General features: G+C 45.8%; 1 protein-coding gene and 1 long non-coding RNA gene across 9 annotated transcripts in view; one reads left to right on the top strand and one right to left on the bottom strand.

Moving 5' to 3' along the window:
* The first annotated feature begins 487 nt into the window (after nucleotides 1-487).
* Nucleotides 488-7,973, top strand: LOC111558673. Of its 2 annotated transcripts, XR_006592901.1 has the most exons (4): nucleotides 488-1,004; nucleotides 1,705-2,046; nucleotides 7,216-7,271; nucleotides 7,740-7,973. It is a non-coding gene; the product is annotated as an uncharacterized LOC111558673 (long non-coding RNA). The 2 variants fall into 2 exon arrangements; XR_006592900.1 differs by having other exon boundaries at nucleotides 488-2,046.
* A 12,201-nt stretch (nucleotides 7,974-20,174) lies between these two features.
* Nucleotides 20,175-26,492, bottom strand: part of ZNF674 (zinc finger protein 674) — a 35,205-nt gene continuing 28,887 nt past the window's right edge. For 5 of the 7 annotated variants that reach the window (XM_045050517.1, XM_019823375.3, XM_023248879.2 and 2 more), the window contains one exon: nucleotides 20,175-21,851. In XM_045050517.1, coding sequence (XP_044906452.1) covers nucleotides 20,359-21,851 — 1,493 coding nt within the window. In that variant the 3' untranslated portion in view covers nucleotides 20,175-20,358. The remainder of the gene's footprint in view (nucleotides 21,852-26,492) is intronic. The other 2 variants (XM_045050519.1, XM_045050518.1) reach the window with 2 other exon arrangements.

The raw sequence follows: 26,492 nt of genomic DNA on the forward strand, positions 1-26,492 counted from the left end.
CTTCTCCCAACAGTGCCTGGCACCTACTGGCTCGGGCACAGAAGGAATGGGGTGGATCTGAGCTGGGACCTTGCGGTGCCCGGACCAAAGAGTTCTGCTTCGTGGCAGGCAGCTCCAGGGGCAGCACACGCTTGGGCCTCTTTCCCCAGACCCTGACGGGAACCAGAAAACTTTCCTCAAGGCACTTACAGGCCTTTGTAGCAGGCCATGCTGCCACCGGCTAGCACACCGGCCGGCACAGAGAACAACACGCTCGGCTACTTTACGCGGTGTTATCAAAAAGCAAACACCGGACTCTCCCTGGACGCCCTGGGTCGCAGACCCGGGAGTAACACGATTTATTTCAGGAGACCCGGGCATCGGGGTTTCTCCCACTGAGCGCATCGCCCGCCCTCCCCGCCCGCTCCCAAGCGCTCTTCCGGGCCACTCCCCCGACGGAGCCCGCCCTCTGCTCTCTGACCCCTGGGGCAGGCCCGGTTCCCAGGGACAGGCCCCGCCCCCAAGATGGCGGCGCCCATGTGCCGCTGAGAACGGCAGCAGGCCCCACTACCCTTTCTCATCCCGAGAAGCTGAAGGCAGCGGAGAGCGCGGCTTCGGGGGATGGAGGGTGCGCGGCAGACGGCGCGGGAGACGGCGCCTCGGCCTCGGAGGCGGCGGGACCGGGGCCTCTGCGACCGTCCGCCGGCCCCTCGCCGCCCCCCGGCCTCTCGTGCGACTCGTCCGGAAAACGGTCGCCCGCTCCGGTCCCTACATCATACCCCAGACGAACCCCGTCGGTATCACTGGCTGCGACTCGCGCCATCTTGGCCATTGGCCGTGGAGGCCCCGAAGCAGCTCCTGCGCGTGCGCCGCGCTCCGACCTCGGGCTGCGGGGCGCCGGGAGCGGAAGTGCTCCGCTGACCCGAGGGCGGCGCGAGGTCGCGCCGCTTGTTGTCCTCCGACCTGGCTGTCGGGTTCTGGTAGCCAAGTACCGGGAGGCGGAGCGGGCACGGGCCGGAGGGCAGGTGGGGGTGATGGGTTCGCGCCCCTGCGACCTCGGGGCCCTGGGCTGAGTGTGGGCGACGGGCCGGGGGCGACAGCCAGTGATACTGTCATTGAGTGAGTCGTGGGGTCAGGTTCAGCGGCCGTTTGCTGAGTGTCTAGTACGTGCGAGGCGCCCTTGGGTGCACGGTCATCCTCCCGAGGGCTGTGAGTAGGTACTACGATTGTCTTCATTATATCGCGAGAAAGCAAGAACAGAAAGGCTCGTAGCCTGTCCAGAGTCACACGGCTAGAAAACCCCGGGAGATCCTTCTAGCACCTATGCGTTTCTAACGAGCGTTCCCGAAATGTATCAACTTTGTGCTTGCTGTGTGCCTTCCCTGCTAGAACACAGCTCCGCAGGGTCGGGGAACTCTGATTACTTTGTTCACTGATGTACCTGCAACACGTTGGACAGGTCCACAGTAGGCACTCAACTTTTTCACTGAATGAATCAAAGCGACAGAGCGGGCAATCAGTTCGAGTCCACAGCTAGGACCTTACGGGATGACGCAGTGCTTAGCTCCTTGTCTGGTGACAATTAGGCTGCTACTAAGCGTTTACTCTTAACACTGAAACGAGGCCTTGTGGCTGCTTCCATAAAGTATTCCATCTGGGTTTTCCTCACTTTCACTGCCTCAGAGAGGTTGCTCACTGCATCTCCTGTGCTGTCGTTGTTTCCAGGGTCAGGGCGCATCAGTGAGACCACTGCTCACCTCCTGCGGGCTCCAGCTCAGCCGTCCCTGGGCTTCCTAGTCTACAGAAGAGCCAGTCGAGGCCTCAGAAGATGAGTTCCCTGGCTCAGGGACAGATGCGGTGCTGTAGCCATGGTCCCAACGGAGATGCGTTTGTCTCTGGATCGTTTGGTCCTGCGTCATTAGGAACAAGAGAGCTCATATCAGAGTCCTAGGAGGAGGAGCCTCAGCTCAGAGCCTAGGACAGAGGGAGGAGGCTCATAGGACAGACCCAAACCCTACAGCAGAGGGAAGAAGCTCACAGGACAAGTGGGAATATTGCACTTCCAGGGTAAGGTGTTCTAATAGCTCATCTGTTTCTTTAAAAAGGTTAAAATAATTTTAGTTACATAAACACCGTATACTGGACTGTCTCAAATAGTGTAGGGAGCAGCAAAGAACATTTGTGTAAACAGTAGCAATGCACAGAGCCTGACGCGGGGCTTGAACTCATGGACTGTGAGATCATGACCTGAGCTGAAGTGGGTCCCTTAACGGACTGAGCCACCCAGGTGCCCCTATCAGCCCCCTTTCTTTTTGTGATGTGTTTCCTGGTAAGTTTCAGAGACCAGTACATTTCACCCCTGAATACTTTCACAGGCATATCATTTAACTATGTTTGTGTTTAATGCTTAATAGGTATTTTAATAAAAAATAAATTCATACATAGCACCATCTGGTATTAGATTGTCATGTTTAATATAATCCCTATATATATTTTTCATGTGTTTTCATTATATATTTATGCTGATATGATGCTTTTTTAAGTGATATTTATTGAGATATAATTTATATATCAAAAGTTCACCTTTCTAGGGGCACCTGGGTGGCTCAGTCGGTTGAGGGTCTGATTTCGGCTCAGGTCATGATCTCGCTGTCTGTGAGTTCGAGCCCCACGTCAGGCTCTGTGCTGACAGCTCGGAGCCTGGAGCCTGCTTCGGATTCTGTGTCTTCCTCTCTCTCTGACCCTCCCCTGTTCATGCTCTGTCTCTCTCTGTCTCAAGAATAAATAAACTGTTAAAAAAAATTTTTTTTAAAAGAAAAAGTTCACCTTTCTTCACTGTACAGTCCCATGGATTTGATGGAGATTGAGTCATGGAACCACCACCATCACCACGATATTAGACTTTTTCATCACTCCCCATCAAAACCATTGTTCCCTTTATTCTTAAACTACTCTTTCCACTCCCAGACTTGATCTTTTTTTTTTTTTATTGTACTTTAATTCTTTCTAGAAAGTCCTAGAAATGAATCTTTTAGTATATGGCCAAATGCAGCTCCCTTCTTTCACTTAATGCTTTTTAATTTCATCCATGTTGTGGCACATTGTGTTATTTTGTCGCTTTCATAGCCAAGTAATGTTCCGGTTTGTGTATCTGTGGACCACCTAATGCCCACTGCAATTGTTCAAGGTTTCGCGTTATTCTTAAGGAAACCAGTGAACATCTTGTACAGATATTTATGTGGACATATGTTTTTCTGTTTCTTGGGTAAATATCTGGAGTGGGGTTGCCTGGTCATATGGTAAGCATATGTTTCACTTAGAAGACATTTCCAGAGGGCTCTGCCAACTAGCTCTACCATTTGGTTTTCCCACCAACAACACACCTTTTGTGTAGGTGTGTAAAGGTATCTCATCGTGACTTGAATTTGCATTTTTGTAACGAGTCTTGATGTTGAACATCTTGCCACGTGCTTGTCTCCGCCATCTGTTCATCTTTGGTGAGGTATCTGTTGTAATCTTTTGCCTTTTTTGTTTGTTATTAAGTTGTTATTTTTACAACCTTTTATATACACCTATATCTTTATATACATGCACACACATACAGTATCTGTTATCTTTATATATTGTAGTGGCAAGCTCTTTATCTTCTATGTGTTTTCCCAGTGTTTCCTCCCAAGTTGGGGCATGTTTTGTTCTTAACAGTGTCTTCTGAAGGAGACATCTTTATTTTTGATAAAGTGCAATTTAGCAAGTATTTCTCTTGTGGTTGATGCTTTTGTGTTCCATTTATCAAATTGCTTTCTACCCCAGGGTAAGAAAGATTTTTCTCATAATTTTTCTAACAGAAGATTACAGTTTGGTACTTGTTATTAAGCCTGTGGTAGATAATGAGTTAACTTTTATATCCGGTGTGAGGTAAGAGTCAACATTCTTTTATATTCTTATTTTTTGCATACTCCTTTCCATTCGATTCAGTAACATTTCTGAAAAGACTTCTTTCCCAGTTTCCCTAGCACCCTTCCTAAAAATGAGTTGAATACGTATGTTATCAGTCTACCTGCATATACCACATTGTGTTAATTGCTGCAGCCTTATATCAAGTGCTCAAATCAGGTAGTGTGAGTCCTCCAGATTTGTTGTTTGTTTTTACAGTTGTTTTGGCAACTCTAGGTCCTTGCTGTTTTCATATAAATTTTATTTTTTTAATGTTTATTTATTTATTTATTTATTTTTATTTTTTTCAATATATGAAATTTATCGTCAAATTGGTTTCCATACAACACCGAGTGCTCATCCCAAAAGGTGCCCTCCTCAATACCCATCCCCCACCCTCCCCTCCCTCCCACCCCCCATCAACCCTCAGTTCTCGGTTTTTTTTTTTTTTTTTTTTTAATTTTTTTTTTAACGTTTATTTATTTTTGAGACAGAGAGAGACAGAGCATGAACAGGGGAGGATCAGAGAGAGAGGGAGACACAGAATCGGAAACAGGCTCCAGGCTCTGAGCGGTCAGCACAGAGCCCGACGCAGGGCTCGAACTCACGGACCGTGAGATCATGACCTGAGCCAAAGTCGGACACTTAACCGACTGAGCCACCCAGGCGCCCCAGTTCTCGGTTTTTAAGAATCTCCTATGCTTTGGCTCTCTCCCACTCTAACCTCTTTTTTTTTTTTTTCCTTCCCCTCCCCCATGGGTTTCTGTTAAGTTTCTCAGGATCCACATAAGAGTGAAACCATATGGTATCTGTCTTTCTCTGTATGGCTTATTTCACTTAGCATAACACTCTCCAGTTCCATCCACGTTGCTACAAAGGGCCATATTTCATTCTTTCTCATTGCCACGTAGTACTCCATTGTGTATATAAACCACAATTTCTTTATCCATTCATCAGTTGATGGACATTTAGGCTCTTTCCATCATATAAATTTTAGAATCTGGTTGTCAATCTCTGAGGAAAAGCCTGCAGATTTGGAGATTGCCTTGAGTCTGTGGATTGTAGTTCTGCCAGCTGTATTGACTCTTCTGATTTATTAACATGGTAAAACTCTCCATTTACAGGTGTTCTTGAATTTATCTCAGTAATGTTTTGCAGTTTTGAATGGACAGGCCTTGCACATATTTTAAGTTATTCCTGTTGTATATTCCTACAGCATTAATGGTGGGAGTATGTGTTGTATGTATTCATTTTTTTGCATTTCAGTTTTCTATATCGACTTTGTATCCTAGGACCTTCCTAAGCATACATATTAGGGGCTAGTAGCTTTTTTTGTTGACAGTTTGGCATTTTCTACATAAACAATCCTATAGTTGTGAATAAAGACTATTTTATTTCTTCCTTTCTAATCTGGATGCCTTTATTCCTTTTTCTTGCCTTATTGTACTGGCTAAGATCTTTGGTACAATGTTGCCTATGTATAGGAAGAGTGACATCCTTGCCTTGCTCCTGACCTTGGGCCAAAATCATTCATTCTTTGACCGCTGGGTATAATTCAGCTTGTAGGGGTTTTCACAGATGCCAGGTAGCAGTTGAGAACATCTCCTTCTGATCCTGGTTTTGTGAGAGTTTTTATCATGACTGGGTGCTGAATGTCGCAAATGCTTTTAGGGATTAACTAATATCACTCTTCTTTCTTACTCTTACATTTTATGTAATTATGTATCTTGTCGGGTTTAGGCCTGTCATTTCATTATTTATTTTCTTTTTGTCCTCTCTTTTTTGGTTCTTATTGTCTTGCTTCCCCATTCCTCTCTGGAATATTTGTGTGTGTGTTTTTTTTTTAAAGTTAAACTTCTAGGGGTGCCGGGGTGGCTCAGTCAGTGGAGCGTCTGACTTCGGCTCAGGTCATGATCTCACGGTCCGTGAGTTCGAGCCCCGCGTCGGGCTCTGTGCGGACAGCTCAGAGCCTGGAGCCTGCTTCGGGTTCTGTGTCTCCCTCTCTCTCAATGCCCCTCCCCCACTTGTGCTCTGTCTCTCTCTGTCAAAAATAAATAAACATTAAAAAAATTTTTTTAAATAAAAACAATAAAGTTAAACTTCTATTTTGAGATAACTGTAGATTCTCATGCACTTATAGGAAATAATACAGGAAGATTTCCTGTACCCTTAGGCAGTAGCCCCCACTGGTGCCATCTTGCAAAACTATAGTACAAAATACAACCAGGATATTGACATTAATGCAGGCAAGATACACAACATTTCTGTCACCATAAGGAATTTTATAGCCATATCCCTTTCCTCCCACCCCTACCCTTACCCCCTCCTTAAGCCCTGGCAAGTACTAATTTGTTCCCCATTTTTGTAATTTTTTTCATTTCAAGAACATTAACAAATGGACTCATACAGTATGTAATCTTACAGGATCGATTCTTTTCACTCAGTATAATTCTCTGGAGATTTATCTGGTTTTTGTATTAGTAGTTTCTTCCTTTTTGTCACTGAGTTGTATTCCACTAAATGGATCAGTTTATCTAACTGTGTAACTGTTCTTTCCGTTAGCAATATGCATTGCAGGTTCCTCCATATCTTTTTTTTTTTTTTAACGTTTCTTCATTTTTTGAGAGACAGAGCATGAGTAGGGGAGGGGCAGAGAGTGAGGGAGACACAGAATCTGAAGCAGCCTCCAGGGTCCGAGCTGTCCGCACAGAGCCCGACGCGGGGCCCGAACTCACGAACTGTGAGATCATGACCTGAGCCGAAGTCGGACCCTACTGAAGGGCATCCAGGCTGCTTCCAGTTTTGGACCACTGTGAATAAAGCTGCTATAAAGCTGTCATTTACACATGTAGGTTTTTCTGTGGACAGAAGTTTCACCTCGTGGTTCCTTTCCTTTTGAGGTTTTTGTTTTGTTACGTTTATTTAGAGAGAGAGAGTACACACATGCGGAAGGGGCACAGAGAGAGGGAGAGAGAATCCCAAGCAGGCTCCGTGCTGCCAGTGCAGAGCCCAGTGCGGGGCTCAAACTCACGAACCATGAGATCGTGACCTGAGCCAAAACCAAGAGTCAGATGCTTAACCGGCTGAGCTACGTGGGTGCCCCTCCTTTTGAGGTTTTTAATTTTTTTTACTGTGAACTCATTTTCAGTGAGAGTTCTTTTCCATGGAAATTCTGTGTGCTCGTTATGACGGCATCCCTGCCGAACTGTTGGGCCCGTGCCACTGCTGGGGCCCAGCGGTTTCCCTAAGACAGGACCAGCTGTCGGGAATTTTTCAACCTCTGGGTTTTGTGCTCTGCTTCAGATGTCCGTGTGGAGTGCGTGCCTGCCTGTGGCACAGGACTTGGGTTCTCATTTCCTGTAAGTGACTCCTGATTCTTACTATTTTCATCAGCCAGGGGGTGACAGCTTTCTAGTTCCTGTTTTAAAAGCCGCAATGTCCTTTATGACTTCCGGCTTTAAGGCAGTATCTCAGTTCTAGTTCTTTGCCCGCCTGTGGCCTGGAATCCACTCCACTCATGAATTAGAGTCTTAATCCCCCAACTGCAAAGCCATACGGCATCCGTTTGTGTTCACCCCTCACTTTAAATCACATAATAATATTCTTCATTGATCTTCAGCCTGACTGTGTATTAAGTCTTTTAAATACTGGCCAGCATCTCATCGTATTTGCAGTCAGAGGAGGTGGGGGGGGGGGCACAGGGAGAGCCCATTTACATCAGCCCAAGTCCTGTTGATAGGAGTGCGCAGCAGGACATTTATGACTTAATTTTATCCCATAACATTATATAGAGTAGAAATGATAATTTATTGCATTTTTCCCCCTAGAACTCAGGCAAGTTGAAGACCAGCTAGACCGCCCCAGGGAAAGCCAAGACCAACCTGTGTGGCAGACTGCATTCGCAGACAGGGAAGCACAGAAAGGTCCAAGCGGCCAAGAATTCACAACATTCAGAAAAATCATTTATCCAAGCACAGACTTCGTTTCTATAAGACAAAGACTCTCTAAATATTACTCGTGGGGAAGGTGTTCAAAGTGTAATTTAAACTTTCTCTACATAAGTAAAGACTCTTTAGTTTTTTTTTAATGTTTATTTATTTTTGAGAGAGAGAGAGACAGAGTGCAAGTGGGGGAGGGACAGAGAGAGAGGGAGACAGAATCTGAAATAGGCTTCAGGCTCTGAGCTGTCAGCACAGAGCCTGATGTAGGGCTCGAACCCACAAACCATGAGATCATGACCTGAGCCGAAGTCAGACACTTAAGCAACTGAGCCACCCAGGCGCCCCAAGGCTCTTTAGTTTTATAAAAACATTACATTAATGGATTTTTCTGCTTTTTGGCAACAATTTTAAGGAGGATAATGACAGTCCCACATCCCGCAACCAAACAGCTAAACTGATGTTTTATAGCTGAAGAAACCATCATAAGGAGTGTGTTTATTTTCTTAAAGTTTTGATTTATTCATTTTGAGAGAGAGAGAATCCCAAGTAGGCTCTGTGCTGTCACTGCAGAGCCTGATGCGGGTCTCAAACCCACGAACTGCGAGATCGTGACTTGAGCTGAAACCAAGAGTCAGACGCTCAATCGACTGAGCCGTCCAGGTGCCCCAGGACTGTGTTTAGGACTCAGAGATAGTAAGTGACATAGCGAGCATTAGCCATCTCCTCTAACTGACATTCAGTGCCCTTCATCCCTCCAGACCTCACCCAGCGGAAGCAAGGTGAGGACATCCTGCGTGGTTATTTACTACTGTCTCCGTTTTGTGCTGGGTTGAAACGTTTAGGAGAAAGCAAAAAGCAGACTCGCATTCCCACGTATACTACAGTTGGTCTTGCCAGGCCAGCAGTCTTGCTGGAACGGCTAGGGGGGAGGGAGGGGAAACTGCAAAGAAAAATGCCTTTGGGCAATCGCAGAGCCGTGGAAACAACGAGGACTCGAGGAATGAAAATTCTAGAGAGTGAAGTGCCTTTTCCAGGTGAGCGGATGATCGCTGTCCGTTATCTGGAGGCATCTGCTGAATCTGGGGGCAAGCGGAGGATGGGGCTCGGCCCGGGCTGATGGACTTTCAGGGGGGCGGGTAGAGATCCAGAAGAGCTTGTAGAGGTTATATAGGGCCAACTGGGAAACGAAAAGAGCTCCAGGAGCATGACTGCCTTCGTCCAGGGGGTGCTTGCCGAGTTTGTGACGGCACAGGAGGTTAGCGGGCCCAGGCCAGAAACACAACGTGAGCCCTCTTGTGGTGTCGCGTGCTTTGCAAACAGTCTGGACAGAGCACGAGGTCCGCGCGATCGTGGAGGAGGAGGCTGAAGAGCTCAGCTCAGTACCTATGAAGGGGGAACTAAATCTCCAGAAGTCTCACGTCTGAGGAGACAGAGAGCCAACAGGCTCTCTCGGGCAGAAGTGCAGCAGGGACAGCCTGAGGAACGGTGCTGGGGAGAGCTAGGTTATCTTCACCCAGCAGTCTGACCCTGCTCGATCGGAGGTGATCGGTCCCAGGCCTCGTCTGCTGAATGAGGAAAGGCAAACCCAGGCACCTGTAACCTCCACGGTTTTTTAACATACGCTGTCCGATACAGAAGCTTACTAGACATGAGAAAAGGCAGAGAGATGCGGTTGTTGGGACAAAATGAACAATTGTGGTAGGCAGGCTTCTAAGGATGACGCCCACGGACCCTCTTTTATAATCCGTGCCCCCTCCCCAGCCCTTTGGGTGAAACCTGTGAATATAATGACAGCTGTGGTTACGCTATATTCTATGCCCAAAGGGGGATTATCTGAGTAGCCCTCATCTTTTTTTTTTTTGTATTTTTTTTAAGTTTATTTACTTTTGAGAGAGCAAGCGAGGGAGCCGGGGAGGAGCAGAGAGAGACAGAGAGAGGATACCAAGCAGGCTGTGTACTGTCCGTGCAGAGACCGACACGGGGCTCAAACTCACGAACCGTGAGGTCGTGACTTGAGCCGAAACCGAGAGCCAGGACTTAACCGACCGAGCCACCCAGGTGCCCCGCCTCATCTTTTCATAGGAGCTTTTTAAAGGCCGTTTTGTCCAGCTGGGTGGCAAAAGAGGAAGTCAGAGATTCGAAGGTGTGGAAGGGATCCAACACGAGAGGGATTCTCTGTTGCTGATGTGGGGAAGGATCCGTGAGCCTCATCCAGGATCTGAGAGCGGCAGCCAGCCAGAAAATGAGGACCTCAGTCCTCCGGCCACAGGAACTGAATTCGGCCAATAACATGAATGAACTTAGAAGCAGATGCTTCCCCACAGCCTCCAGCTAAGACCCAGCCCAGACTATAGCTTGGTTCCCGCTTTGTGAGACAGAGAGTAGCCAAGCCCGCCAGGATTTCTGACCTACAGAACTATGTAAACGGGTGGTGTTCTAAGCCACTGTTTGTGGGAATTTGTTTCAGCTGCAGTAGAGAACTAACACACACAAAAAAAACCCACACGAGTTTGATGCTGGAATCCACAAAAGGCACTTTTCAGTATCCATTAATATAACAGAAATAAAGGAAAAGACAAACGGGGTGAAAGTTGCTGGCATCTCTAAAAATGGGTAAAATATGTATGCTATAACTGAAAACAAATACAGTAACCAAGAACTCCTTGTGTATGGGTTTTAACAGTGGATTAGACATAGCAGAAGACGGGATTCGTGACTTTGAGGACAACAGGCTTGTCCCAAAGCGAGGGGGTGAAATGCAGAAAACCAGAAGCAAACTTCGAGAGGCATTTGGGAAACAGCCAAAAGGTAAATAAAGCACGTATGTTGAAAGAGATCTAAGCCAGGGAGCCAAGAAGCTCTGCGAATCCCAAGCAGGAGTGATCAACTCCTACCATTCCGTTTCCAGCCGTGATGGAGGAGCCAGGACTAAACTTCTCCCCCCCTACAGTAAACAGCTAGATGGCACCGATACGGTCCATGAGGTTAGCAGTGTTCATACAGCGGACAGAGGCCATGCGGGAGGATTGTGAAGCTGAGAGTGCAAAGGTAAATGAGGTGGGCCCCTCACTCTGGCTCTCTGCTGGGAGGCACTTAGCAAGATGTGATGTAGGGAGGGGGGGATCCCAAGAAGAGTTCAGCGGCTCTTGGGGTGGAGAAAGAGATCAGTGCTCAGGACAGCCGAGGCTACTAGAAATGTCAGGGCACAGTACTACAAAGGAAGGCGTTCTCGACAAGACAGAGCGACAGAAATGGGGAGGCCCCCCTCCCCGAGAAGAATTCACCCAAATCTGCAGGGGTTGCAGAAAAAGCCTGGCAAGGATTTGGTGCGTGTTTTGGCTCGGCTTCTGGCCTCAAGAGGCTATTAAAAGTTCAGTCTAGGGAATCCTTATGAAAAGTTCCAACAAAGCACATTTATTTTTTTCTTTTCTCTTTTCTTTCTTTTTTTTTTTTTTTAGAGCATGAGCAGAGGAGGGACAGAGAGAATCTTAAGCAGGTTCCACTCTCAGCGCAGAGCCCAACCTGGTGCCTGACCCAGGGCTCAACCCCGTGACCCTGGGACCATGAGCTGAGACGAAACCAAGAGTCGGACTCTCAACCAACTGAGCCACCCAGGTGCCCGCCAACAAAGCAGATTTAAAAGAACCTATATGGCCAGTCACTGTTCTTGCTGAGCTTATGTAAATAATTAGGCCAAGTTGTTAAAACTAGACTTAGTTTGGGGCACCTGGGTGGCTCAGTCATTTGAGTGTCCGACTCTTGATTTCGGCTCAGGTCACCATCTCATGGTTGGGGAGTTCAAGCCCTGCGTCGGGCTCTGTGCTGACCGTGTGGAGCCTGCTTGAGATTCTCTGTCTCCCTCATTCTCTCTCATAAAATAAATAAATAAACAAAAATAAAACTAGACTTATTTTACAAACAAATGGTAACTTGCCTATCTTTGGCAAAAATTAGGGCGCTTATAGAAGAGAAACATGTTTCAATGACCTACCTGAGTAACTGTTAGAGTCTAATACTGTTTATTATAAACTGGACTAGAGCCTGATTTCTTCTGGTGCCTGACTACAACTCTCCAAACTCATTTCTTTAATTTGGATTCACTTGAAGACTAAAGCCGCCCCTTTTTCCTGAAGCCCTGCAAACTAAGTACGAACGACATGATGTAAACTTCCAAGAAATCACCACCACAGCTCACGTGGAGGCAGTGTTCATGCCTGTTGCTGTGTGAGCCATTCAAAGATGTCGAGATATTTGAACTGCAAACCAGGAGAGCCCGTCAGACTGCCACCACTGCCCCTGCTGTATCTGAAGGAGCTTCGAGCCTGACATCTCGAAGTCTTCTCTACTGGCCATCCTCAGGACTCAGAGACTGATTTGTATTACGATCTAATCATCGCCCATGGGTGGTTCTTTGGTTTCCATAGAAGGGCCTCTTGTTTGGGGCGCCTGGGTGGCTCAGTCGGTTGACCGACCGACTTCAGCTCAGGTCACGATCTCGCGGTCCATGAGTTCGAGCCCCGCGTCGGGCTCTGGGCTGACGGCTCAGAGCCTGGAGCCTGCTTCTGATTCTGTGTCTCCCTCTCTCTCTGCCCCTCCCTCGTTCATGCTCTGTCTCTCTCTGTCTCAAAAATAAATAAATGTTAAAAAAAATTAAAAAAAAAAAAAAAGAAGTGCCCCTTGATTAATACCACGGGCCTAACTGTGAAAACACATCTGCGTCACCACCTCTTAAAATGACTTTAACTAAACTGACCTGTGGTCAGGACTAAGACGGTCTCAACGAGACCAGCTATTTTCCAGATGAACTTTTAACGTGAACTTTTAACATGAACGTCCGGGGAAGTTCCAGGTGGGGGAATTGAAGGGGTACAGGATCCCGAAATGTGCCACTTTGGCATAAAAGTTGTTTTGAATTAAAAGTAATTAAAAGCCTGGGTGGCTCCGTCGGTTAAGCATCCAACTTCGGCTCAGCTCATAATCTCACGGTTGGTGAGTTTGAGCCCCGCATCGGGCTTTCTGCTGTCAGCACTGAACCTGCTTCAGCTCCCCTGTCCCCCTCTCTCTCTGTCCCTACCCCGCTTGCACACGCTGTCTCTCAAAAATAAACATTTTTTAAAAGGTAATAAAAACCCAGCAGAGGAAGGAAAGGTACTCTGCCTCCCCCATAACTGCCTAAATTTACACTGGAAAGGGGCGCCTGGGTGGCTCACTCGGTTGAGTGTCCAACTCTTGATTTTAGCTGAGGTCATGATCTTGCGGTTCATGGGTTCGAGCCCCGCATCAGGTTCTGCACTGACAGTGCAAAGCCTGCTTGGGATTCTCTCTGCCCCTTCCCCACTCGTGTTCTCTCTCTCCCTTTCTCTCTCTCTCTCTCTCTCTCTCTCTCCAAATAAACTTAAAAAAAATTTACACTGGAGAGACTGCAATCGAAAGAAAAGTATTAACAGGCCCCCTTTACCATAGGAACTCATCTGCATATCAGAACAATGTTATTTTTCCAAACATCTCCTCTCACTTTCTTGCTAATGAATTTTCTCCCCATTGTTGTGTCCTCAGGCCCCTGCCTCTTCCCTTAGCTCATATAAGCTTTGTGTTGCCTCATTGTCTTTGGAATTTCCTGTCTGTGTGGATTCCCCACACGTAGGCCTATTAAATTGGATTTTCTCCTGTTTAAAAAAAGAAATAGGGAGTGGTCGTCTTCAGAGAGCCTGCTTGGGATTCTCTCTCTCCCTCTCTCTCTGCCCCTCCTCTGCTCACGTACTCTCTCTCAAACAAAAAAAAAGGAACAGGAAATCTGAATTGCCTTACATCTAGTAAAGAAATTGGCCTTTTTTTTTTTTTAATCTCCTAAGAAAACTTCAGGGCCCAGGTGACTTCACTGGCGAAGCTTAGCTAACATTTCAGGATGCCTGTACAGTAAAGAACTGAGTCTTGCCCAAAGAAAGGTCTGGCCTGTGCCCTTGGCTTCTGGGAGGTAATCTCTAGGCTCTCGGAATGTCCTGCGTGACAGGAGTGCTTTTATTTGTTGGGGTGCCTTGGGCCAGGCAGACAGTAAGGGCGTGATTTAGGCTGGCAGGCCTGAGCCACACCAACAGCATGATTTAGGGTGGGGCCTATGGGTCACGTAGTATCCACTCACCTTCCTGAGGGCCTGGTCACCGGGCATGTGGGCATGAGCTCGGGTGACAGGGCCCCAGTAAAGCCCTGGATGCCAAGGCCCAGGTGAGTTCCCCTGGATAGCAGTCCTCTGTGCCTCTCGTTACACATCAGTGCCGGGAAAGTAACGCCGTCCAGGATTCCCCGGGGAGAGAACAACTGGGAAGCTCCACGTTAGATATTTCTCGGGATCTTGCCCGATAGTCTCTCTCCCCTTGGCTGATTTTAGTCTTTATCCTTTAGCTATACTAACCCATAATCCGCAGTCTAACAACTTTTAGCAGATTCTGTGACTCCTTCTATATAACTATTGAGCGTTGGTATTCGCTGGCCTTGGGGTCCCCTGAACTTTCAACTGGTGTCAGAAGTGAGGGTGGTCTCATGGAGACTGTCCTCCAAGACCTTTACAAGGATCTGATGTCAATCCTATACAAACTCTTGAAGAAAATGAGGAATACCTAATTCCGAATGAACGTGTCAGACCAGCATTACCCTGACACCAGAATCAGACCAAGAAATTACAGGAAAAGAGAATCACGGACTAAATAACCCTCACGAATACCGACGTAAAAACCCTTAAAATATTCACAACTAGAATCCAGTAATATGTGAAAATGAACACAAGCTTAACATTAAGAGTTCAATTTAACTACATTAGCAATAAAGGAAAAGAACATCTCAACGGTTACAGAAAAATAACATGACAAAATTAATATAAAGTCATTATTAAAAAAAAAAAACTTCTCAGTAAAGTAGGAGTAGAAAGGATCTTCCTCAGTTTATCAGAAGACATCTACAGGGGCACCTGGCTGGCTCAGTCGGTGGAATAGGTCACTCTTGATTTCGGGGTTATGGGTTCAAGCCCCAAGCCTGGTATACAGATTATTTAAAAATTTTCCAAAAAATAAAAAGACACCTACAAAAACCCATCACACTAAATGGCAAAAGCCTAAACACGCCCTCGAGCTCATTAAATTTTCCTTGTCTATACGGACTCTGCTGATAAGCCTGGCATCTCCAGGAATAAAACTGATGGGCAGTCAGTAGGGCAGCTGTTCAACAGGATGATCCGAAAAGGGCAACATTCAAAGAGCAGGAGTCTGGGGGGAATTGCTTTATCAAAAAGTAAGGGTCCCAGGGCGCCTGAGTGGCTCAGTTGGTTGAGCGTCTGACTTCTGCTCAGGTCATGATCTCACGGTTTATGAGTTCGAGCCCCATGTTGGGCTCTGCGCTGACAGCTCAGAGCCTGGAGCCTGCTTCCGATTCTGTGTCTCCTTCTCTCTCTCTCGGCCCTTCCCCTGCTCTCTCTCTCTCTCTCAAAAATAAACATTAACAAAAAAAATTTAAAACAAAAGTAAGGGTCCCTTGCTCAGTTCCCAGATCTGAGCCAAATTTCAGATCTGGAACCAATGGTCTGGAGAGGTGCCCATGTCCCTCGAAGGATCCTACAGCATTGTAGCAGGGGTAGATTATAATGCTTATCCTAGCCCCCTGCCCCCATCCCTGAACCTATGGCCATTTATTGGGGCGACCGTGCACTGACCAGATGTTTTTAGGACTATTAGACATGGCTTTTTGAGTTCACTTTAATACCTGGACACTCCAAGCATCATCATGGCCCTCCGATTAGACCGGGGGGGGGGGGGCTGAGTCCCGGCTAAGTCTGACTCACAGTGGCCCACTGCATCTTGGTCATTGGATGAATGTCCCTGTTGGGTCCCTGGCCTGTGCGGTAAGATCCTGCACAGCAGGGAAAACAGAACGGAAAACTCTGACTTCCTTCCTCCCCCACCACCCAAGACGGTAAACTGAAAACAATACTGCACCCTAGGAGATGATGGAGACCAGTGCCACTATTGGTCCTCATCGTAGTTCTGTTTAACCTGTCATCCTGGCCCTTGCAGAAACCAGCTGGAACAGGCGGATGATGAGGTTAAACTGCCGCAAGCTCAACCACACAAAATTCCACTTCACAAAAGGAGGTCACGTAGTCCACACCTAGAGATGCTTCCCCGGCCCGTGCACCAGGTGACAGAAGGCTGCCAGCCTTGAGCGGGGCCCAGGGCAGGAAAGCGCAGGCTGTAGCGCAAGCGGCCTTGTCGCTTGGACCATATGAGGTGGCTGACCCTACGGTTGTCATGAGCGTCAGTGGTGGGAAAGGCTGCCCCGGGAGAATCAGGTCCCTGTGAGTTTGGTGCGAGGCCATGGGATCCGCAGTTGAGAATACCACTTTGGAGAAACCACTGCTGGGCCCTGGTAGGGACCAGAAACGCCATTTCATCACACTGCTCCAGACCACTTACTGAATGACACAAAACTGCCGAGTGCTAGTGTGGAGCAAGGGTATACTTGGAAATGGGTCTGGTCTACCATGGGCACGGTCCCTTGGGCTAGATGACCTAGCTTGTCGTACTGAGCTCGACAAGGTAAGAAATGGCTGCGGCAGATAAGAAACGATAGATGGAGCGTCTGGAAGGGCCCTGCATACGAGTCACAGTACCGTCCGTGAGGATTTGGGAGCAGAGCAATACCACCTTCTGCAGATAACTATTCTTTGGAGAAGTTTCTAGCCTGCTACTGGCACTCCTCCCTCTGCCCTGAGCCACCCCCCTCAAAGTACTTCCAAGGCACCTAAGGTGCTTTTAAGATGAATTCTAATACCAGAGGGGGGGAAAAAAAAGTCCATACATTAAATGGTACGTTTGTGACCCTGGAAAAACAGAAGGCAATTGGAAACTCCAGGAAAATAAAGTACCAGGCAAAAAAGCAAATGACTGTTGGAAACAATTTGCATTTTCTGATGAATTTCCTCATTTTATGTTTTCTTGTTCATATTATGCACTTAAAGACCATGACTTGTATCTCCTATGTCTGAATTGCCTGTGGGTCTGCTTCTACTGTTCACTTTTCTTAACTTGACTCAGGGTGCGCCTGGCAATTTTTAAGATCATGTATTTATTTTGAGAGACAGAGTGAGCGGGGGAGGGGCAGAGAGAGAGGGAGAGAGAGAATCCCAAGCAGGCTCTGTGCGGAGCCCAACACGGGACTCGAACCCACGAACGTGAGATCATGACGTGAGCTGAAACCCAGGGTTGGAAGCTTAACCGACTGAGCCACCCAGGCGCCCCAGCAATTTCTGACTGAATACCACGATGCGTGAGAAATTGTAGGAACTCTAGATGAGCTTTAGTTCCTGACAGGCTAATTATATAAATGACCTTAATTCAGTTAGGTGGTGAGCTAACTCAAGTTGGGGTATCAATCTTTTAAAGATCCGGTCTATAGCCACTTCCTCCTAATTCCTAAAGTCCTTCAGAGATTCCAGCGGAGAGTCTTGTGGTATTTTCCAGGGCCCTTCACCACTGCTGGGACCCGAACTCCAAGTGTGGTCACCTTGGCACAGAATTCTGCTGAAAGCTCTCCTTGGTACCTCAGGCACTTGGCTGTTCCCCATCTCTGAATCTGTCTCATGCCATTTACCAGTGACCCCCTTGTGGGGAAGAGCTCAGTTTCTCTCTTGTCACTTGCCTCCAAGATTTTGCCACTCAAGTCCTACTGTCTTAGCTCAGGGTGCCCTCAGGTCCTAGAAGCCAGCTGCAGTTTTTTGGCACATGAGCGTTTTCAACATGGCTGCTTACTTCATCAGACCAGCAAGGAAAGGCTCTGTCCAATCTACGAAGATGGCAGTCTTATAGGGCATACTCACAGGAGCGACATCACATCACTTTTGCCATAATCTAGTGTTCAGAAGCAAGTCTCAGTTCTGCCCACACTCGAGGGGGGGAAGGTTACATAGGGCACAATTCACTGGGGTCACCTGGCACGTGCCTGATACAACTGCTGATAAAAGGACCAGTTGAGGGAAGACGAGCATTCGAGCAGCATTCACGGATAGCACAGTGAAAAGAGCTTTATATTTGGTGTCGGATGTCAGTTTCGTCTCCTTACTTGTGGTATTTTTGACCATTCGCGACATCTCTTCACATCTGCAAATCTGTTAGCTGGTAACTTACGTCACAGGATTTGGTGAACTATGATGGTACTTTTATTTTTATTTAAAAAAAATTACATACAAGGGCGCCTGGGTGGCTCAGTCGGTTAAGCGTCCGACTTCAGCTCAGGTCACGATCTCACGGTTTTTGAGTTCGAGCCCTGCGTCGGGCTCTGTGCTGACAGCTCAGAGCCTGGAGCCTGCTTTGGATTCTAGGGCTCCCTCTCTCTCTGCCCCTCACCCACTAGTGCTCTCTCTCAAAAATAAATATACATTAAAAAAACAGAAAATAAAAAATCACACACAGATATTAAAAACAAGGGATACCCATTCTCAACACACAAAACATATTCTCAAAACCAGAGACAAAGCTGAATGGGAAAACGGATGTGAAGACAGAAGCAAGTATGCACAGAATTATTTTAATCAACTTATTTTATTGGTGGTTTCTGGAAACTATATTCAAAACATTTAAAAATCGATGATCTCAACACCCAAATGACAATTTGCTTGATAATTTGGTATATTTCGTTCCTAGATTTTTGTTCTACATGTCTACCTACCTACTTACAACTAAACAGCAATAAATATAATACAAATATACATGTACATATGTGCATATAATTTTACTTAGCATAAAATTGCTATAGTTCTACCACCCAGAGTCACTGATACAATAGTATTTGTACAATATGTTATTTGTTTGCAATGTAAATCATATGGTATAGTTTTATAATCTTTTTTTCACAATAGATTACCATGAACATTTCCCCAAATCCTCAAACATAAGATCCCTTAAAAAAAATTTTTTTTAACATTCATTTATTTTTGAGAGAGAGAGAAAGAGAAGAGGAGAGTGGGGAGGGGCAGAGCGAGAGGGGGACACAGAATCTGAAGCAGGCTCCAGGCTCTGAGCTGTCAGCCCAGAGCCCAACGCAGGGCTCGGACCCACAAACCGCGAGATCACGACCTCAGCGGAAGTCAGATGTTTAACCGACTGAGCCAGCCAGGCGCCCCAAGCAAAGATAATTCTTAATTGTCCACATTATCCCGCCTTAACGATATATCGAATTTTAATCACTTACCTATTATGGGATATCAATCACTGTTTTGTTTCACAATTTAAATAATATTGCTGTCACAGGAGATGCTCTGACAATTAAGAATCTTTTATTGCCTCACCATAAAGTGACTACTCTTTCTTACAAGGCAAAGAATGTTAAATTGTAAGCACTGTTTCCAAGCTAGGTGTGCCTTTTCTGTAAGGGATTTGCATTTTTGCACTGAAGATGATGGGTAACATGTGTAAGATCTCTTTGAGCCCCTTTGTGACAGGGACCCTGATGACTCATCTCCCATTCTACTTAAGGGAGCAATTTTTCTAGTTGTTTAAGAAATAATAGGGGGTGGGGTGCCTGGGTGGCTCAGTCAGTTAAGCGTCCAACTCTTGATTTCAGCTCAGGTCATGATCTCACCCCTGAGACCGAGCCCCGTGTTGGGCTCTGCGCTGACAGTGTGGAGCCTGCTTGGGATTCTGTTTCCCCCTCTGTCCCTCCCCCACGTGCCCGTATGCATGTGCCCTCTCTCTCAAAAATAAATAAACATTAAAAATAATAACAGGGCTGGGGCGCCTGGGTGCCTCAGTCAGTTAAGTGTCCGACTTCGGCCCAGGTCATGATCTCGCGGTTCGTGGGTTCGAGCCCCACAGCGGGCTCTGTGCTGACAGCTCGGAGCCTGGAACCAGCTTCCGATTCTGTCTCCTTCCCTCTACCCCTCCCCCACTCACTCGTGCTGTCTCTCAAAAAATCAACATTAAAAATAAAAAAATAATAATAATAACGGGGAGTTTGCCCCAGCTGGGATTAACAGTTTATGCTCTATACTGTTCTTTCAAAAGTGTGTTCTATTCCAGGGTGAACCTCTCTTTTTTCTATTTGACTCCTTGTTAGCAGCCTCTGCACCTTTCCCACAGAATGTTACAGAATATGGAACACATTTCTCTCATAATTGCTGACATAGTTTTCTAAACTCATTCGACTCTTAGTTTTTCCTCAGCATAAAGACTCTGTTAGGCGATAACATTTACATTCTTTCTCAAGGTTGTCTCACGTCAATACACTCATAATTCTGCCACCGTTGAATTCCCTGATATACAATTCGCTCGTAAGACCTTCTGGGTGAAAAACTGGTCACATTTATTACATGCTTCTGGAATTATATTTTTGAACCTTTTATTACATTAAAGGAACATTAATATCTGAAGAGTTTCTGACACTCTTGGCATTGCTAAGATTACTCCTCAGGATGAACTGATCTATAATGAGGTATAATAGGGAAATTCTCCCACGCTCAAGTATATTAATAGGTTTTATCTCCTGTGTGACTTCTCTGATGTTTAATCAGAGTTGACTTCCCACTGAAGGCTTTTCCACAGTCTCTGCATTCATAGGGTTTTTCTCCCGTGTGAGTTCTGTGATGTACAATGAGAGTTGATTTCACACTGAAAGCTTTCCCACATTCACTACATTCGTAGGGTTTTTCTCCTGTGTGAATTCTCTGATGTTTAATGAGAGTTGACTTCCTACTGAATGCTTTCCCACAGTTGCTGCATTCGTAGGGTCTCTCTCCTGTATGAATTCTCTCATGTTTTATCAGCGGTGACTTTTCGCTGAAGGCTTTCCCACATTCGCCGCATTTGTAGGGTTTCTCTCCTGTATGAGTTCTGTGATGTACAACAAGGGTTGACTTTTCACCAAAGGCTTTCCCGCATCTTCTGCACTCATAAGGCTTCTCTCCTGTATGAGTTCTTTGGTGGACAGAGAGGTGTGATTTTCCACTGAAAGTCTTCCCACATATGCCGCATTCGTAAGGCTTCTCTCCTGTGTGAGTTCTCTGATGGACAGAGAGGTGGGACTTCCCCCTGAAGCTTTTTCCACATTTACTGCACTCGTAAGCTTTCTCTTTCATAGGAGATCTCTGGTGTTTAATGGGGTTGGGTTTCTCATCAGAGGGTTTCCCATGTTTATTACAGTTAGGTTTCTCACCCGTATGAGTCCTCGGGTACGTAAGGCCGGATTTACCACAGTGGACTCCTTCATAAAATGCTTGTCTAATGTGTGTTTTTTCATGTCTAGTAAGGTGATAGGAACTCTTAAAGGCTTTTGCACATTCACCACATACAAATGGTTTCTCTGCTGTATGAGTTCGCGTATGTTTCATCAGCGTTGACTTCTGGATAAAGGTTTTCCCACATTCGCTGCACTCATAGGGCTTCTCCCCTGTGTGAGTTCTCTGGTGTGCAATGAGGGTTGACTTCTGGCTGAAGGCTCTTGTACATTCGCTGCACTCATAGGGCTTCTCTCCCGTGTGAGTTCTCTGGTGCACGACAAGGTTGGCTTTCTGGATAAACACTTTCCCGCATTCAGAACACTCAAAGAGTTTCTCCCTGGTGTGACTTCTTGGAGGTTTATCGAAGGCTTGCTTATGGTGGAGGGTTTTTCCACGTTGATTAGGCTCAAAGAATTTCTCTCCAGGCTGTGCTGGATAAAGATTAGGGTGGAAGCACGACTTCCAATGTGCCTTACGCTCATCACTTTTCTTTCTTACAGAACTTCTGCTTTGACAGAGAAAGTTTAAGCTATGTTTTGAACACCTTCCCCATGAATAATATCTAGGGAGTCTTTGTCTTATAGAAACAAAGTCTGTGCCCGGATAAATGATTGTCCTGAATGTTGTCAATTCCTGGCCACTTTGGTCCTTCTGTGTTTCCTGGTCTACGAACGCAGTCGGCCACAGACGTTGGTCTTGGCTTTCCTTGTGGTTGTCCATCTGGTCATGCACTTGCCAGAATTCTGGGAAAAAAAGGCAAGGAACTCATTGGACTTGTAATGGGGTAAATCTGGAGCTGAGGTGGATGGGCTGTGTCCATGCCCCACGAGCACCGCCTCCCCTCTCACTGTGAACATGAAGAACTATGCTGGCCCGTGTTGAACAAAAATAACTGAATCCACAGTCAGGCTCAGAACCAAGAAACTGGGTGTCAAAAGTGAAGTGGAAATTTAAAGTGACGGGGTGACCAGAAACGGAAGCTTCGGGATTTGCAGTGGTAATCCAGACCACAGGGCAAAAATCTTGAGGAAACTGGTATAGGTAATTCCGGCTTACAGCTAGAATCGCCAAGGGCCTTCCATGTTTGTCAAAGAGGAGCCAGGAAAACTCCCCACTGGACGAGGAAATTGGAAAGAAAGATGTTATATATAAGAAAGCAAAGCCTAGTTGTGCGACTCAATCCAAAACGATGAGTACAGAGTCCACAAGCTGACACATTAACATGAAAAACTGGTCCTGCTATTACTAGGTTCCTAGATGTGGCAAACCCCAAAAGATATATCTTATGTTTTTATAGCTTAGGACTCACACAACTTCTGTGGAAAGCCAAGTCTCACTGAAGAATTCACAGTAAAATAATTTAAACCTCCCAAGGAAATGAGCCATCTTGATACTCCCGGTGTCAGCAGATAATCCCATTTCCTAGAACTGTAGCTAACAGAACACTCTAGACTTTAAAATAAATATATTTCAAATATTCAAAGAAATAAGGTAAGAGCTATACTATCGGGAGGGGAAAGGAACATTTGAGAAAAGGAACAAATATAAATATAAAAGATTATATAGGCATTATTAAAGCTCTAAATAGAGAAGTTGAACAGACTAGTCACAGATAAAAACCAACTTAATGAATCAGATGACATCTTAGGAAATCACCCTGATTGCAGCGTGAAGAGCTAACAAAATGGAAATATGGTAAGACAAATAGAAAAATGGTGCGTTCCAACACAGGTTTAATAGAAAATCCAAATGGAAACGGTAGAAAGGGACAGGAGCAGGGCACCCGGGTGGCTCAGTCGGTTAAGCGTCCGACTTTGGCTCAGGTCATGATCTCATGTTTCATGAGTTGGAGCCCCGCATCAGGCTCTGTGCTGACGGCTGGGAGCCTGGAGCCTGCTTCGGATCCTGTGTCTCCCTCTTTCTTTGCCCCACCCCCACATGCGCTCTGTCTCTCAAAAATGAATATACGTTAAAAAATTTTTTTAAAAAGACAGGGACAGGGGCAATGCGCCAGGAAAAGGGAAAACAGAGCAGCCCTGAGGCTGCTAGGCTTAGAAAGGCTGGCTTGCAAGGTTCGGCCCTGCAGTCTGGGAAACTGGGAGTTCAGCAATGTCTCCACCATTCCCTAACTGATAAGGCTGCTTGTACAAACAATGTGATTTATGCTGAACATTTCCCTTCCTTCTGTGTGCCTGAAATTCTGGTATGTGCAAGGCAGGGCAACTGAGGGTGCTGAGTTTCTACTGGGCCTCCCCGGGCACATGTTGCTGCATTTTTTCCGCTGGGACAAGTGTGCCCCGGGTGACCCTAGATGGGAGGGAGAGAGCATAAGGCATCCTGTACATGGATTCATCCAGACCCTGCTAGTGTCTTCCCCCCTTATGACCTAGTGGTGTATGTTTACTACATCGCTGTAATAGATCGGAGCTGTAGATACAACTATATGCTGAGTCCCACGGATCCTTCTCGAAAATCACTAAATATGGTACTGGTCTTGGGGACCCCTGATCTAGGCAAGATCTGAAGAGACGATGACTGGTAGTTTTCTAGAAGGGAAGAAAGGCATGCATCCTACCACTGAATGTCCAGAGTCCTGAGTGTGGTAAATAAAAGCAGATCGGTACCCGGACACAGTTTAGTGCCACCGCAAGACTTGAGAGTCAGAAAGTAGTGAAAGCTACCATGGAGAAATTTTTAAAGTCACCTATAAAGAAACAATCAGAGGGGCGCCTGGGGGGCTCAGTCGGTTAAGCGTCCGACTTCAGCTTAGGTCACGATCTCACGGCTTGTGGGTTCGGGCCTCGCATCGGGCTCTACGCTGACAGCTCGGCGCCTGGAGCCTGCTCGAGATTCTGTGTCTCCCTCTCTCTCTGCCCCTCCCCTGCTGTGTCTCAAAATAAGTAAATAAACTTTAAGAAGAAAAAAGAAACAATTAGAGCAACCCCAGACTTGATCAGCAATAAAAGAAGCCAAAAGATTAAAGAATATACTCAAAGTCCTGAGAGAAGCCTGACGTCATCTTAGAACTCTATCCCCAGATAAATTATCACAAAGAAAAATGACAAAATGAAGATGTTTTTAGACAAGAAAAGGCACGGAATTTGCCACACACAAAGCCTGGCTGAGAATAATGCTTGGTGCTTGAATTTTTCAGGAGGAAAATACCAAAGGGGGTGGAGGTAAAAAAAAAAAAAAATGTAGTAAAGGCAGGAAAAAAAAGGTAAAGAAAAAGCAGGATATATACAAAGTACAATAAAAGCAGAAATACTATCATAGTAATAGCACAATAAATTTATATTAACCCCATTTGTTAAAGGTCAACCATATTAAATTTTATTTTTAAAAATCAGCTTTATGGGGGCGCCTGGGTGGCTCAGTCAGTTAAGCATCTGACTCCAGATTTCCACTCAGGTCACGATCCCATGGTTCATGAGTTTGAGCCCTGGGTCGGGCTGGGAGCTGACAGTGCAAAGCCTGCTGGGGATTCTCCCTCTGCCCCTCCCCCACTCAACTCTCTCTCAAAATAAAAATGAAAATCACCTTTATATTTTCAAAAGACAATTAGAGCAAAATGAGAGAGGAACTTTGAAAATAAAATTATGGAAAGACATGTACCTGGTACTGAGTAACCAAAAAAATAGCTGGTAAAACAATGATTATGTCTTATAAAACATAAAATAACCTTGATGCCAAAAGAAAATAAGGACAGAATATGAGAATATTCTAAAGCACTTTCATTTAAACAGATTCAAGACTCGGGGCGCCTGGGTGACTCAGTCGGTTAAGCACCGGACTTCGGCTCGGGTCGTGATCTTGTGGTTCGTGAGATCGAGCCCTGTGTCGGGCTCTGTGCTGACAGCTCAGAGCCTGGATGGAGCCTGCTTTATGAATCTGTGTCTCCCTCTCTTTCTGCCCTGCTCCCCCTTCTCACTCTCAAAAATAAATTAAAAAAAAACATTAAATTTTTTTAAATTAAAAAACAATAGACGCAAGACTCTTTTTTTTTTTTTAGAAAGATTTTATTTGTAAGTAATCTCTAAACCCAACATGGGGCTCAAATCTACAACCCTGAGATTAAAGGTCAAATGCTCCACCAACTGGGCCAGACGGGTGTTCCAAATAGACGAAAAACTCTTTTTTTCAAGTTTATTTATTCTGAGAGAGAGAGAGAGAGCGAGGGAACACTACAGCAAGAGAGAGAGAGAGAGAGAGAGAGAGAGAGAGAGAGAGAGAGAGAGAGAATCCTAAGCAGGCTCTGTGCCGTCAGCACAGAGCCCAATGTGGGGCCGGACCTCATGAACTGTGAGATCATGACCTGAGCCAAAGTGAGACACTTAACTCACTGAGCCACCCAGGCGCCCCTACATGCAAAACTCTTAAATATACAAAGGAAACTGATTCTATTTATGGGAGAAAAAAGGTAAATAATATCCAATAATGTTGACAATGTACGTACCCTACTGTGTATTCCATTTGTGGCTATAACACAGAGAAAATCCTACAAGTGTGAGCCAGGATACATGTACAAGAATGACAACAAATACAGGAAATAAATTCCCAGTAACAGAGGTATGGGTTGATGGACTGCAATACTCCAACGCTGGAATGCTATACCAGCATTGAAAATGAATGAACTAAATGTAATGCACCAGCTCAAAGGGCAACGCTGAATACAGAAAGAAAGTTTTGGAAAGAACCCTAAAGTTCAAGTGCACTAAACTGGTAGATTTACAAAAGGAACACCATACAGATTACAGATGCAAATAGATGTAGTCCAAGTATAAAAACATGGATGAGAAGGGTACTCACCAAATTCATGGTACTGTTTGCCCGGGGAGTGAACGAGAGGAGCGGGACTCGGGACAGGAAAAGGACACCTTTATTTGTAAAGCTCTATTTCTTTTATTAAAAAAAAAAACCCACCACCACCAAGTATCAAAATACTGACATTTGCTAATTCTGGGAGGTAAGCACAAAGGTATGTTACAATGATGATTTTCTGTACTTCTCTTCAGTTTTAAGAGAAATGCACTAAGGCAAGACTTCTGGAAAGGGGGAGTGAGGATCTCAGTAAATCTTTTCCCCCCATGAAAGCAACGAAAATACTGGCAAAATTATCAAAATCTATCCTTTGAGGAGTTAGGAAATTAACCAAAGGCATACAACAAATTAAGAAGCGTTTATTCAGGGCCACTGGGTGGCGCAGTCGGGTGAGCGTCTGACTCTTGATTTCGCTCAGATCACGATCTCACAGTTGGTGAGTTCGGGGCCCGCGTCAGGCTCCATGCTGACAGTGTGGAGCCTGCTTGGGGTTCTCTCTCTCTCTCTCTCTCTCTCTCTTAAATAAACATTTTTTAAAAATTTAAAAAGAAGCATTTATTCAA

Source organism: Felis catus, chromosome X, assembly GCF_018350175.1.
Source record: "Felis catus isolate Fca126 chromosome X, F.catus_Fca126_mat1.0, whole genome shotgun sequence".
In the NCBI taxonomy this organism is placed as follows: domain Eukaryota; kingdom Metazoa; phylum Chordata; class Mammalia; order Carnivora; family Felidae; genus Felis; species Felis catus.